This window comes from Mobula birostris, chromosome 3, assembly GCF_030028105.1.
Source record: "Mobula birostris isolate sMobBir1 chromosome 3, sMobBir1.hap1, whole genome shotgun sequence".
NCBI lineage: Eukaryota > Metazoa > Chordata > Chondrichthyes > Myliobatiformes > Myliobatidae > Mobula > Mobula birostris.
The window spans coordinates 178,191,212-178,207,128 of NC_092372.1; the positions used below are offsets into that span (position 1 = coordinate 178,191,212).

Below are 15,917 nucleotides of genomic sequence, written 5' to 3' on the forward strand. Positions count from 1 at the left end.
CCCATACACCTGTCTTCTCGCCACATCCTTTGATCCCCTGACTGATCAGGAAATGGTCAACTTCTGTCTTAAATATACACACGGACGGCCTCCACTGCAGGTCTGTGGCAGAGCTTACAACAGATTTACTGCCCTCTGGCTAAAAAAGTTCCTCCTTGCCTCTGTTCTAAAAGGTCACCCCCTCAGTTTTGAATCTGTGCCCTCTAGTTCTGGACACCCCCACCACAGGAAACATCCACTTCACATCCACCCTATCAGGTTCTTTCAACATTCAGTAGGTTTCAGTGAGATCTCCACGCATTTTTCTAGATTCCAGTGAGTGCAGGCCCAAAGCTGCCGAACGGCCCTCATATGCTAACCCCTTCATTTCCGGAATCATCTATGTGAACTTCCTCTGGACTCTCGCCAATGACAACACATCCGTTCTGAGATATGGGACCCAAAACCGTTGTTAGTACTCCAAATGTGGCCTTACTAGTGTCTCATAAAGGCTCGGCATTATCTCCTATTCCCTTGAAATAAATGCCAACATTGCATTTGCCTTCTTGACCACAGAGCCAACCTGCAAATTAACCTTCTGGGAGGCTTGCACAAAGACTCCTAAGTACCACTGCACCTCTGATGTTTGAACCTTCTCCCCATTTAGAATATAGTCTATGCTATTGTTCCTTTACCAAAATGCATTATTATACATTTCCCAACACTGTACTGTATTCCATCTACCACTTTTTTGCTTATTCTTCCAATTTGTCTAGGTCCTGCTGCTGCAATTGCATTGCTTCCTCAGCACTACCTACCACTCCACCTATCTTTATATCATCTGCAAACTTTTCCACAAGGCCATCAATTCCATTATCTAAATCATTGACAAACAATGTGAAAAGTAGCAAGTCCCAATACTGACCCCTGAGGAACACCACTAGTCACTGGCAGCCAACCAGAAAAGGCTCCTTTTATTTTGAACTTTATTCCTCCACACTGCTAAGAATCCTGTCTTCAAATATCTTGCCTTCAGATATCTGTTATCTGTCAAGTAGGGACCATGCACAATTTTGATTTGATGGAGACAGACGTGACAGTACGGAGGAACGTCTGGAAAACTTCTGAAATGCCTGCTTCGCTGCCGCTGCTACTGTGTGGTAACCGGAATCTCCGGAGCAGAAGGCCCCGAAATCCTCGGCTTTGCTTGTTTCAGCGGCTGGGGAGAGGTCGAAGGCGCTTGGCAGGGGATGGCGCTCGGGAGGCTGTATCGGAGATGCTGCTCGGAAGCTCGGAGTTTTCGGACGGGTGGACTCAGTGTCGGCTGTGGTCGGCTGCTTCCAAGGCATCGGCAAGTTGACGGTGCCTGGAGGTGGGAGGAAGATGGAAGCTGTAAGGACCCAAGAGGTGGTGGTAGGGTCTGAAAGACATAGAATTGGAGTGGTGGGGCGGGGGTTGGAGTGGAGCCTGGGGGCCCAATGGCAGTGAGTAAAGTCTCAGGCCAGAAGTGCTGCCGGTCAAGGCCCAGGCATGAGCTGGAGCTAAAGGCTGCGCAATTTGCAGTCTGAAGGTATCTGGGGTTGTAAGAACTGGAATAGGTGGTGGTGGAATCTGGGTTCTAGATCTCCTTGGGGTCATTGGAACCGATGTTGGCAGTAATGGTGTCACCAGTGCAGAGTCATTCAGAGCCATTAGGACAGGGGATGGATTCGGTGAGATCTGTGATCTGGGGGAATTTGATCAAATCAAGGTCCAACCAGGAGGCAGTAGGGAGATCACAGCCTGTCTCAAAGTCTATCTCTAAGAATCTTCTCCAATATTTTGCCCACCACTGAAGTAAGACTCACTGTTTTATAATCCCCAGGGTTAGCCCTACTCCCTTTCTTGAACAAAGGAGAAACATTTCCCAACTTCCAATCACCTTATACTACTCCAGTGAACAGTGAAGGAATGAAGTTCATTGCCAAAGGAGCATCAACCTCTTCCCTCACTTCCTTTAGTAACCGGTGGTATATTCTGCCTGGTCCCGGGAATTTATCTATCCTAATGTCTTCCCAAAGTTCCAGCCCATCCTCTGTCTTAACATTGACATATTCTAGCATATCAACCTGTTTTACACCGTAATCATCAACATCAGGTCCCTCTCACTGGTGAATACTGAAGCAAAGTATTCATTAAGTACATCCCCTACTTCCACTAACTTCAGTTACATGTATCATCATCTATCTCTGATCAGTCCAACCCTCTCTCATGTCATACTCCTGTTGTTACATAGGTGTAGAAAGTCTTCTGGTTTTCCTTAATCCTACTCTCCAAGGCCTTATGTCCCCTTCTACCTATCTTAAGTCCATTCTTCAGCTCCTTCCTGGCTGTCTTGTAACTCTCTAGTGCCCTGTCTGATCCTTGCTTCCTAAACCTTAAGCAAGCTTTTTGCATCCTCTTGACTAAATGTTCTACATCTCTTGTCAACCATGGTTCATTCACCCTACCATTCTTTCCCTGCCTCAGTGGGACAGCCTATTCAGAACCCCACGCGTGTACTCCATAAACAAGGTCTACATTTCTGTTGTGCATTTCCTTGAGTGCATCCATTCCCAACTTATACACTCAAGTTCCTGCCTAATGGCATCATAATTTGCCTTTTTCCAACTAAATACTTTTCCATACCATCTGCTCCTACCCTTCTCCAAGCCTAGGGTAAAGGTTAGGGAGTTGTGATCACTGTCTCCAAAATGCTCACCTGACCTGGCTCATTGCCAAGCACCAGATCCACTATGACCTCTCCTCTAGCTGCCCTGTCTACGTCTTGTGTCAGGCCACCTCTTCTAAATATTTTGCATTAAGGAGGTGCCAACCAATATTAGGGAAATTGATATTACCTATGATAACAACCCTGTTAATTTTAAACCTTTCCAAATTCTGCCCCCCCATCCCCACCAATCTGCTCCTTAGCGTCTGTTTCTATTGGAGCTTCTATAGAATACTCCTAGAGTGTTTACTCTCATCCGCCCACACTGACTCAGTAGAGAATTCTTCGTCTGTCCTCTTTCTGTATCTGTGAGACTATCTCTGATTAGCAATGCCACATCTACTAACTGAAGAGCAACAGTGGGAAACTGAAGGGATTCTGCTGAAGGAGAAGTTGACAAAACCCCCAGAAGCTAAAAAATAAAAAAAAATAATTAATGTAGTTTTTGACAGACCTCAATTAATTCTTTGAATTAGTGAGCAGGAGAGCAGATAGTAAAATGGTATGTTTTTACAAAATGCCTTACATCTGGTACTAAATTAAAGACCTAGGCATGTGCAGTAAGGGACCAGTTAGAAGAATGGATGGCAATTTAACTGAAGGGCCAGAGCCAGGATGAAGAGTGGCTATTCACAATGATGTAGGTTGCGGTTCAGGCAGGACAGTGCTAGAAGCACTGGTTTTCATTACGTACATAATGAGTCAGTACTTGGAATCAAAACCCCTTCTTTCTAAACTTACAAATGATACCTAAAGGAGAAGTTATTCCATATGAGCTCTCTTTGTACTGCCCCTAGTACTTCAACAGATAATCATTAGTTATTTGCCTAATACTGGGAAAAATAATTCCGGTGAATTAGTTTAGCATTTACCTATGACCAGGGGAACGATACCATAAGGAGCCACACAGAGGAGAGCTGTCAGACACACTCACAAACCTGACCTCTCTGCAAAATGGCTGGCAATCAGCTGATGAAGTATAAGCAAATTCAATCATTTCAAACACAAATGTAGAATGAAGCTACACAGCCCTCCTAAAAGATTTCTATGATCAACTTGAAACTGAGAAAGGAGTGGCGACCATTTTTATATGTAACCAAGTCAAGACAAGAAGTGGTGACCAATCATTCTCAACTTTAAGTTGGTCAATGAAATCTTTTAGAATGGCTGTGCGGCTTCATTTTGCCTAATTTTTTCCAGACGGGAAAAAGGTGAGGATGATGGAGTACATCAGGAAAGTGCTTTTATTGAACTCCTTGTGGGCCAGGTAGAGCAGGAGTACTGCTTGCAGACGTAACAAGCTATAATGAACGCCAAGGATCCAACCACTGATCATCTGTCCACAATCTTTACCACCTGATCACCACCTGCAATTACTGATTCCTCTCACAGCCTTCCTGATCTCACAGGTGATGACCTCAATCGCCGAAGTCACCATGTCGTCCGCAGCTCCTTCCCCTCAACAGCTATCAAATGCCAGCGAGCTATGTACATTGCCTGGTCAAACATTAATTAAATAGAAAAGGCAAATCAAACTAGCTCCAGCATGGTTGCTGTAAGTGATGAAGTTTACCATATTAAAAAAAAAATGCTCAAAGCACTCAGCAGGCCAGGCTGCACTTGTGGAGAGAACAACAGTCTTTAGATGAAGGCCTTTTCTCAGGTTGATGTTACTGTATTTGCTTTGTGCATCATCACCCTGCTTGTTCCCATACTATAAAATCTATACCTGCTCCAAAAAGCCTGGAAGTAATGATTATCTAATTTAAAAATCAAAATGCCACACCTCTAACTCCTTGCCCATCCCTCTCAAAAATCACCCACCTTTCCAGCATTCTCCAGTTCCACCTGATCCTTGTTAGCATGCCCAGTGAGCATTTTCATCTGTACCAACCCTGCCACTGCCAAGATTGGCACAATAGCCAAGATCAATAGGGCCAGCTGCCAGCCGTAGACGAAGGAAAGAGTAATTCCACATCCAAGATTTGCTATATTCTGAGCAAGTGTAGAAAGCCTGCTACCAGTAGCCTACAGTAAAGACATTAAAACAGCACATTGTTATTTAATATCATCTCTTAATAGAAAATTTAGTGTATCTATCTGCTAACAAGTGCCTCATTGCATTCTGGATACTAGCTTTATTGGTTTATTGGAGATTTGACTAGCAACTTTGGTTAAGCTAAAGCAAATTCTGAGTAGTTTGACATTCATGAAACTCCACTAAAACTCTCAACCACGTAGCATTAGATCAGGAATGTTGCTATTCTGTAAGTTTACCGGTTGCTTTCATTGTTTAAAAAAAATGCCCCAATTTAACTAGGCCATAAACAAGCCCAGGTTCAAATTTAAGAGCTTATTAACAACAAATAATTAATAAATCAAACTGATTCAATTACAAAATTTTCAATCAGCGTTTAGTTATTATTAATTACCTGAAAGCTTACACTTTAAATGCTGACTGAAGTACTATCTGATTTATAGTACATTGTTTCTACAAATTATTCTCTAATTACCAGATTATGCAGAAACTTTTGCTCCATTACTGAAATATAACATTTCATGAGAGAAATAAATTAGCAATTTTTCTTTTATCCAAAACAATGCTGACATGTGAAAATAGCAGAGATGTGCGATGGGTGACTAAATGGATTGCTTTTCAAAAGCCAAGAGGATCTGAATAGCTCTTTTTTGTATTGTACCCTTTTTAGACTACCTGTACTATTTCCATTTCGGTTTCATCGCACTTTAAAGTTTTTACCATGGGTAGAGTTGGCCAAAACCAAGTGATACTTACTCCCCTAACTTGAGATGCATCATTAGCAAGTCTGGTTGTTAATGCTCCAGTGCTGTTTTTAGGATCATCAAACCAGCTAATATCCTAAGAAAAGTACATGTGAATTAATTAGTTTTATAAAAGTACTTAAGGATAGAAAAAGTAATCTGATTCTAATACACGAGTCCTATTTTGGTGTTGGGACTGTCTTACACAAATATCAAAATTCTAAATGAGTGAAGAGCTTATTAAATACTAAATGAATTTTGAATTCTAATAAACTCTAAAGGCCATCTGCAAGGTTCAATGCATAATATTGCTTTAGTAAATAGCAAGTCCAAATAATCAATGCTAACTTATTCTTTCCTCATAAATTACTTCTATAGAATTTATTCATTTATTTGCCATCCCATCAATACAGATTCAAATCCTTTTCTCTCACTTCTACATACAGGCAGTCTTCTCTTAACAGTCCTGATGCAGGGTCTCATCCGAAACCTTGACCATCCCTTTGCCTCCATAGATGCTGCTTTCCCCATTTCATTCTTCCAGCAATCTAATTTTTGCCCCAGGTACCATTTGTAGTTTCTTGTGTCCCTATGGTAGTTCAGATTATTCGAAAGAATCTTAAACCAGACTTTAGTGCTCACTTCAAAAAGAATGTCAGTGTATTCAGGGTATTTTACAATGGGGCTAGTTATTAAAGAATTTACATTCACCAGAGTTTAGAAGTTACTTAAATTCATGTGATTTCAAGTGATTTTAAAAGGTTGCCGTGAAGAAGGGCCGGCTCACAAATGAGAACCTTTTTTTTTTAAATTGATAGAAGGGACATGGGCTTCATAGATTCAGCCAGCATTTAATTGCCCATCCCTAAAAGCCCTTTGCCACGTTGATCCCACTGCTGTTCTTGAGATACTTAGCACCCAACATTACTATTTGGGAGAAAGCTCCAGGATTTTGACCCAGCAACAGTGCTACATCAGCAATGTATTTTGAAGTCATGATGGTGCACAGCTTGCAGAGCAACTTCCAGGTCGTGGTTTTCCTGTTCCCTTGTCCTTCTTGCCAAGAGAGGTCACAGGTTTGAAAATTCTGTCAATGGAGTCTTGAGGAATTGGTGCAGTGTAGCCTGCAGAGGGTGCAAACTGCTGCTACCCAGTGAGTGAGTGGTTGTGGATGGGCTGCTATTTCCTGTTTGTTGTCAAGCCTCTTGAATGCTGTTGAAGCTACACTCATCCAAGTAGAGAGTTTTCATCACACTCTTGACCTAAGCTTTTCAGATGGTGGACACGATTTGTGCAGTGAGGAGGTGAGTTACTTACTGTTGGAATTCTAGATTCTAACCTTCTCTTGTAGCCATTTTTGTATATGGCTTTTTCCACTTCAGTTTCTGGTCAATGGTAACTCCCCAGGATATTGATCGTGAAAGATTCACTAATGGTAGGGATTGAATGTTAGGGGGCGATAGCTAGAATTTGATAAGAAGTCTGCATTGAACTTTGCAACAGCATAAACCCTTAGTGTTTTTTTCGATTTCATTGAGTAATGGCACACAATGTTGATAGTTTCATTGTCAATACTACTGCAGACCATTTTCAGAAACATTACATCAATCTTCATCACTACTTGACTATCAATGTCTGAATCCAAAGATGAGGCATAGGCTAGCTTTATTTTTCTAGATTTATAGGGTAAGATGCAGCTTAAAATGTATGAAGTATTTAATTGCATATTGTAAATTAACAAAAGCCTAACAAGCTTGGTAATACATGGTTGTTACCTGTCGTATCATTGCCTTGAAGGCCATGGATCGAATTCTTAGTGTTAGTTTCTCACCAGATCGGCCAAAACTGAAACCCTGTCAAAACATGTAACGAGAGGACATTAAAAGCGTGACCATTGTCATCAAAATTCATTTGAAGCTCAAGCCAGTTCTGATAGAACAGGGGTCCCCAAACTTTTTTGTAACGCAGATCGGTTTATTATTGACAATATTCTTGCGGATCGGCCGACCCGGGTGGGGAGGGGGGTAGGGTTGCCAACGGCCAAGTGTAGCAATCAAATACATTGTTTACACCCCGACAAAGACTACAATGACCATGAAGCTTTGCACGGGCACCAGTGCGCGTGCGTGTACGTGCCGATTTTTTTCAACAAATCGTTTTTGGCGATTCTGTTCAGGGCGCGGGGGGTGCGTGTTAATCACGACTGTAATATAGGTGATAAGTAGCTAATACACTCAACTTCATTTCTAAAAGGGTTTATCCAACAAATTTAATATTAAACACACGGCACGTATTTTCCTCGCATGTATGTAGTGATAAGTCAACTATCAGGGGAGGACAGGGAGCTTGAAGTAAGTGTTGAACGAACTTCCAGTAGAAGTGGTAGAGGCAGGTTCAATATTATCATTCAAAGAAAAATTCGTTAGGTTTATGGACAGGAAAGGAATGGAGGGTTATGGGCTGAGTGCAGGTCGGTGGGACTAGGTGAGAGTAGCGTTCGGCATGGACTAGAAGGGCCGAGATCGCCTGTTTCCATGCTTTAATTGTTATATGGTTATATAAGTCACTTATAAGTCAATAGCATCATAACATTTTAAGTAACGTTTAGATATTAAACACACAGCACATATTTTCCCTGTATGAGCATATAAAATCATTGCAACACACCAATATCGCTGAATCAGTGGGAGCCCTGGGCTGAATACTTGTTCCCTGAAACAATACGGTGCCATCGAGGGGTGATGGGAGACAGCGATATTCAAAGGGGGTTCCTTATGTCCAGTCTATTCCGCAATTTAGTTTTCGTTGCATTCATTGCAGAGATACCTTGGAAATGGAAGCAATGTTTTCAGTGCTTTCGTGGCTATCTCAGGATATTGAGCCCTGACGTTGATCCAGAATGCTGGCAGAGATGTTATGTCAAACATACTTTTCAGCCCACCGTCATTTGCAAGCTCAAGGAGTTGTTCTCCTTCCGGCGCTGACGTGGATGACACGCGGGTAATGACCTCGCGTGCGTTCAAGCTCAACAGTGGGTGTGACAGGGAATGAGGAAAGGTGCAGCTGACTCATATCGCCAAATCATATTGTTTCCTCACGGCACGGCAGCACATGCTTTGAGGCCCAGCACCGGTCCGCGGCCCAGTGGTTGGGGACCGCTGTGATAAAAGATCAATAGCATGAAAAATTAACTCCATTTCCCCAGTTCTGTCTGTCCACTACCCTACACCTCAAGCCATTTGTTGTATGTCCCATTTTCATTTAAAATGAAAAAAACACACAAAATCTTCTGAAGGAACCAAATCTTCAGGAAGCAGAGGATTCTGGATCATGGAAGTGTGTATGCCACTGATGTTCACATGAGATACTTCAGCTTTCTTTTCTATTTACTTCAGCAATGCCATCATGGAGTCAGTCCACGAGGAATTCTTCACAGGGAAGCCTCAGAATCCAATCACTCATCTTCCAGAAATCCTGTGGGATTTTCTGGGTCATACCAGAACTCTTACCAGGTCATAGCAGGTGCACTGAGATGCAGCTCCTAAGGGACCGTGTTAGGGAACTGGAGCTGCAGCTCGATGACCTTCATCAGGTCAGGGACAGTGAGGAGTTGATAGAGAGGAGTTACAGGCAGGTGGTCACACCGGGGCCACGGGAGGCAGACAAGCGGGTCACAGTTAGGAGGGGGAAGGGGAAGAGTCAGGTAATAGAGAGTACCCTGGTGGCTGTGCCCCTTGACAATAGGTACTCCTGTTTGAGTACTGTTGGGGGGGGACACCTTACCCGGAGGAAGTGGTGGCCGTGCCTCCGGCACAGAGTCCGGCCCTGTAGCTCAGAAGGGTAGGGAAAGGAAAAGGAGGGCAGTTGTAATAGGGGACTCGATAGTAAGGGGGTTAGATAGGCGATTCAGTGGACGCAGTCCAGAGACCCGGATGGTAGTTTGCCTCCCTGGTGCCAGGGTCCAGGATATTTCTGATCATGTCCAAGATATCCTGAAGTGGGAGGGTGAGGAGCCAGAGGTCGTGGTACATATAAGTACCAATGACATAGGTAGGAAAAGGGAAGAGGTCCTGAAAGGAGAATATAGGGAGTTGAGAAAAAGGACTGCAAAGATAATAATCTCGGGATTACTGCCTGTGCCACGCGACAGTGAGAGTAGGAATGCGATGAGGTGGAGGATAAATGCATGGCTGAGGGATTGGAGCAGGGGGCAGGGATTCAAGATTTTGGATCATTGGGACCTCTTTTGGCGCAGGTGTGACCTGTACAAAAAGGACAGGTTACACTTGAATCCTAGGGAGACCAATATCCTGGCGGGGAGATTTGCGAGGACTACTGAGGTGACTTTAAACTAGAATGGTTGGGGGGTGGGAAACAAATTAAAGAGACTAGGAGAGAGGAGGTTAGTTCACAACAGGGGGATGGGAACCAGTGCAGAGAGACAGAGGGGTGTAAAATGAGGGTAAAAGCAAAATGTAGTAAGGTGAAATGTAAAAGTGGCAGACCGGCAAATCCAGGGCAAAAATCGAAAAAGGACACTTTTCAGCATAATTTTATAAGGGCTGAGAGTGTTGTAAAAGAGAGCCTGAAGGCTTTGTGTGTCAATGCAAGGAGCATTCGTAACAAGGCGGATGAATTAAAAGTGCAGATTGTTATTAATGAATATGATATAGTTGGGATCACAGAGACATGGCTCCAGGGTGACCAAGGATGGGAGCTCAACATTCAGGGATATTCAATATTCAGGAGGGATAGACATGAAAGAAAAGGAGGTGGGGTAGCATTGCTGGTTAGAGAGGAGATTAACGCAACAGAAAGGAAGGACATTAGCGGGGAGGATGTGGAATCGATATGGGTAGAGCTGCATAACACTAAGGGGCAGAAAACGCTGGTGGGAGTTGTGTACAGGCCACCTAACAGTAGTAGTGAGGTTGGGGAAGGTATGAAACAGGAAATTAGAAATGCGTGCAATAAAGGAACAGCAGTTATAATGGGTGACTTCAATCTACATGTAGATTGGGTGAACCAATTTGCTAAGGGTGCTGAGGAAGAGGATTTCTTGGAATGTATGCAGTATGGTTTTTTGAACCAACATATCGAGGAACCAACTAGAGAGCAGGCTATTCTAGACTGGGTATTGAGCAATGAGGAAGGGTTAATTAGCAATCTTGTCGTGAGAGGCCCCTTGGGTAAGAGTGAGCATAATATGGTGGAATTCTTCATTAAGATAGAGAGTGACATAGTTAATTCAGAAACAAAGGTTCTGAACTTAAAGAGGGGTAACTTTGAAGGTATGAGACGTGAATTAGCTAAGATAGACTGGCAAATGACACTTAAAGGGTTGACGGTGGATATGCAATGGCAAGCATTTAAAGATTGCATGGATCAACTACAACAATTGTTCATCCCAGATTGGCAAAAGAATAAATCAAGGAAGGTAGTGCACCCGTGGCTGACAAGGGAAATTAGGGATAGTATCAATTCCAAAGAAGCAGCATACAAATTAGCCAGAAAAAGCGGCTCACCTGAGGACTGGGGGAAATTCAGAGTCCAGCAGAGGAGGACAAAGGGCTTAATTAGGAAAGGGAAAAAAAGATTATGAGAGAAAACTGGCAGGGAACATAAAAACTGACTAAAAGCTTTTATAGATATGTGAAAAGAAAAAGATTGGTTAAGACAAATGTAGGTCCCCTACAGACAGAAACAGGTGAATTGATTATGGGGAGCAAGGACATGGCAGACCAATTGAATAACTACTTTGGTTCTGTCTTCACTAAGGAGGACATAAATAATCTTCCGGAAATAGTAGGGGACGGAGGGTCCAGTGAGATGGAGGAACTGAGGGAAATACATGTTAGTAGGGAAGTGGTGTTAGGTAAATTGAAGAGATTAAAGGCAGATAAATCCCCAGGGCCAGATGGTCTGCATCCCAGAGAACTTAAGGAAGTAGCCCAAGAAATAATGGATGCATTAGTGATAATTTTTCGAAACTCTTTAGATTCTGGACTAGTTCCTGAGGATTGGAGGGTGGCTAATGTAACCCCACTTTTTAAAAAAGGAGGGAGAGAGAAACCGGGGAATTATAGACCGGTTAGCCTAACATCGGTGGTGGGGAAACTGCTAGAGTCAGTTGTCAAAGATGTGATAACAGCACGTTTGGAAAGCTGTGAAATCACCCGACAAAGCCAGCATGGATTTGTGAAAGGAAAATCATGTCTGACGAATCTCATAGAATTTTTTGAGGATGTAACTAGTAGAGTGGATACGGGAGAACCAGTGGATGTGGTATATTTGGATTTTCAAAAGGCCTTTGACAAGGTCCCTCACAGGAGACTAGTGTGCAAACTTAAAGCACACGGTATTGGGGGGTAAGGTATTGATGTGGACAGAGAATTGGTTGGCAGACAGGAAGCAAAGAGTGGGAATAAACGGGACCTTTTCAGAATGGCAGGCAGTGACTAGTGGGGTACCGCAAGGCTCAGTGCTGGGACCCCAGTTGTTTACAATATATATTAATAACTTAGATGAGGGAATTAAATGCAGCACCTCCAAGTTTGCAGATGACACGAAGCTGGGTGGCAGTGTTAGCTGTGAGGAAGATGCTAAGAGGATGCAGGATGACTTGGATAGGTTAGGTGAGTGGGCAAATTCATGGCAGATGCAATTTAATGTAGACAAATGTGAGGTTATCCACTTTGGTAGCAAAAACAGGAAAACAGATTATCTGAATGGTGGCCGATTAGGAAAAGGGGAGGTGCAACGAGACCTGGGTGTCATTATACACCAGTCATTTAAAGTGGGCATGCAGGTACAGCAGGCGGTGAAAAAGGCGAATGGTATGCTGGCATTCATAGCAAGAGAATTCGAGTACAGGAGCAGGGAGGTACTATTGCAGTTGTACAAGGCCTTGGTGAGACCACACCTGGAGTATTGTGTACAGTTTTGGTCCCCCTAATCTGAGGAAAGACATCCTTGCCATAGAGGGAGTACAAAGAAGGTTCACCAGATTGATTCCTGGGATGGCAGGACTTTCATATGATGAAAGACTGGATCGACTAGGCTTATACTCATTGGAATTTAGAAGATTGATGGGGGATCTTATTGAAACGTATAAAATCCTAAAGGGATTGGACAGGCTAGATACAGGAAGATTGTTCCCGATGTTGGGGAAGTCCAGAACGAGGGGTCACAGTCTGAGGATAAGGGGAAGCTTTTTAGTATCGAGATTAGGAAAAACCTCTTCACACAGAGAGTGGTGAATCTGTGGAATTCTCTGCCACAGGAAACAGTTGAGGCCAGTTCATTGGCTATATTTAAGAGGGAGTTAGATATGGCCCTTGTGGCTAAAGGGATCGGGGGTATGGAGGGAAGGCAGGTACAGGGTTCTGAGTTGGATGATCAGCCATGATCATACTGAATGGCGGTGCAAGCTCGAAGGGCCGAATGGCCTACTCCTGCACCTATTTTCTATGTTTCTCTGTTTCTTAAAATTTCCTGCTTAAAAAATCTATTTCAAAATAGAGAGAAAAAAACATTTGGATGATATGATAACATTCATTTTATTCTCCTCACCTCCTGCCATGTCTCTATAGAAAGGTCACTCTCACTTTCTATTACATTTATTCCAGGTTATTTCTCCTCAAATGACAGATCTCTCCCATACCAGTTGTTAGCTCTATTCCTCGAGCTCCTTTATTACTGAATTATTGTGATCCCTAACTGGTTCCAGATTAGAATCAGAATCAGATTTGTTATCACTGTCTTATATGGCATGAGATTTTGTTGTTTTGAGGCAGTACAGTCTAAAGATATCATAGGTCCAATTTGCTCAAGATCTTCGCATTCAACTTCACAGGACTTCACTGCACTTCCCCCTTATCTCATCCATACCCCTGGGCTTAGGGAAATGCCCATTCGCCCACTGAGAGGGTCAGTGTGATTTTGATTGATATAAAGCTGGTGAGACCACATCTGGAGTATTGTGTACAGTTTTGGTCTCCATATTTGAGGAAGGACATTCTAGCTATTGAGGGAGTGCAGCGTAGGTTCATGAGGTTAATTCCCAGGATGGTGGGACTGTCATATGTTGAAAGGTTGGAGCGACTGGGGTTTTAGACACTGGAATTTAGAAGGATGAGAGGGGATCTGATTGAAACATATAAGATTATTAAGGGATTGGACAAGCTAGAGGCAGGAAACATGTCCCCGATGTTGGGGGGAGTCCAGAACCAGAAGCCACAGTTTAAGAATAAGGGGTAGACAATTTAGAACGGAGTTAAGGAAGAACTTTTTCACACAGAGGGTTGTGGTTCTGTGGAATGCTCTGCCTCAGAAGGCAGTGGAGGCCAATTCTCTGGATTCTTTCAAAAAAGAGATAGAGCTCTTAAAGATAGCAGAGTGAAGGTGTATGGGGAGAAGGTAGGAAAAGGGTACTGATTGTGGATGATTAGCCATGATCACAGTGAATGGTGGTACTGGCTCGAAGGGCTGAAAAGCCTACTCCTGCACCTTTTGTATATTGCCTATTGTCTAATGCAAGTGATTTCAGTAGAGGATCTTGGGGAAGGGTCAGAACAAGAGCAGCCTACTTTGCTTTAGTGGGTTCCAAAGGAGCATTTCAACATAAAAGTATTGTTAAAGAGCTGAATTATCCTTATGAGTCCATTGAGTCTTGGAGTGGTGCATAAACTCTGGACAATTCTAACCCTTACTACTAACTGGGCCCCTATATATGCCTTAAATCACCAATGACCATGTACAAAGATACTTACTATTTGAAACTATTGGGGAGGAGCAAGGTGGTGGTGGTGGTGAGCAAGGTAATGTTGGGGGGTGGGAATGGAAGGCAAAATAATTTGGACACAAGGGGATTGGAACATTTCAAAATAGGATAATCACTTCTGTTGCTTGAGATTATCAGTCCCATTGTGAGAGCACAATCACTGCAAGAACAGCCAAATTACACCTCACAATCTTTCAATGTTTTAGGCAATAGAATCAGAATTATTATCACTGACATTTGTTGTTTTGCAGCATTAGTACAGCGCAAAGATGTGAAAATCCAAAATTACAAAAATATATGTGAATAGTACAAATATAAAGGAATGACGAGGTAGTGTTCATGGGTTTTTGGTTCACTCAGAAATCTGATGGTGGAGGGGAAGAAGTTGCTCCTAAATCATGGAGTGTGGGTCTTCAGACTCCCGTACCTCTCTGCGAAGGTGCTAATACGAGGGCACGTCCTGCATGGTGAGGGTGCTTAATGATGCTGCCTCTTGAAGATGTCCCTGATGGTGGGGAGAGTTGTAACGTGTAAACTATGTACACGTATCAGGCAAATATTTGCTCCTGCACTTTGTGATGTTAATTAAACTATTCAGCCTTGTGATACAACCCATTCGGTATGTCATTTATTCAGAATTCTTCAGCACTTACCTGAAGAAAAAATGTGACAAAGGTGATACATCCTATTGCTAAGAATAATAGGGAATATAATGTAGTCTCACGGCGTACAACATCCTTGTCTGTGTTAGCAAAAACCTGCATTGGTTAAAAGAAATATAATTAGTGATTCTAGTGAACAAACGGAATAGGGCCAGGATTAGGCCATACAGAGCCTTCGAGGTTGCTCTGCCATTTAACAAGATACTGGCTGATCTCTCAGCTCAGCATCTGAAGCACCTTCAATTACTCCAAAAGACTGAGGTTTGGTAAAATACTGAAAGGCTTTTATTCGCTGTACAATAGGACCTCCACAGTGAGTGTCTGCCCCCGGACTGAGGGGGAGGGGGGCAAGGCAAACACCTTTATACAGGACTCTGTGGGAGGAGCCACAGGTGCAGTCAGCAGAGGGGTGTGTCCAGAGAGGTAACCGAGTTACAACATATATACATGGTTTACCACATTCGCCCCTCCTTTTTTTTATATAAAAAAGAGTCCCGCGGGGTGAAGTGACTAACAATATTTACAAGAAGAATATTTACAGGTTAAGTCTATCAGGCAGTCGAGTCCGTCGCTATGACCTACGTAGCACCGGCGGTGATTGCACCGGCGATGGCAGTTGTGCTGTCTCCGGCCTGACTTCAGGTGCCAGCACGTTAGGTGTCGGTAATCCCTCGTGCGTGTGCGTTGCGCCCGGTATGGGAGTGTCGTGTGGTGTCTGTATAGGGTTTGGGGTGCATGGTGTTTCGTAGGTACATACATTGGTGGGTACGGGGTCAATAGTCACCACGGAGTGTTCAGGGTAGGGGCCAGGAGCTCCTGCGGGCGCCAGGTCGCGGATGGAGACCGTGTCCTCCCGCCCATCAGGTAAAACCACGTAGGCATACTGGGGGTTCGCATGAAGTAAGTGAACCCTCTCGACTATCGGGGAGTAATTATTGCTCCTCGCATGTTTCCGGAGCAGCAC

General features: G+C 43.4%; 1 protein-coding gene across 2 annotated transcripts in view; it reads right to left on the minus strand.

Annotated features, from left to right (window-relative positions):
* abcb4 (ATP-binding cassette, sub-family B (MDR/TAP), member 4) overlaps positions 1-15,917 on the minus strand; it is a 129,211-nt gene that overhangs the window by 22,648 nt on the left and 90,646 nt on the right. For both annotated transcript variants that reach the window (XM_072253753.1, XM_072253754.1), the window contains 4 exons: positions 14,945-15,049; positions 7,285-7,362; positions 5,523-5,606; positions 4,553-4,756 (listed from right to left, as the gene is read on the minus strand). In XM_072253753.1, coding sequence (XP_072109854.1) covers positions 4,553-4,756; positions 5,523-5,606; positions 7,285-7,362; positions 14,945-15,049 — 471 coding nt within the window. The remainder of the gene's footprint in view (positions 1-4,552; positions 4,757-5,522; positions 5,607-7,284; positions 7,363-14,944; positions 15,050-15,917) is intronic.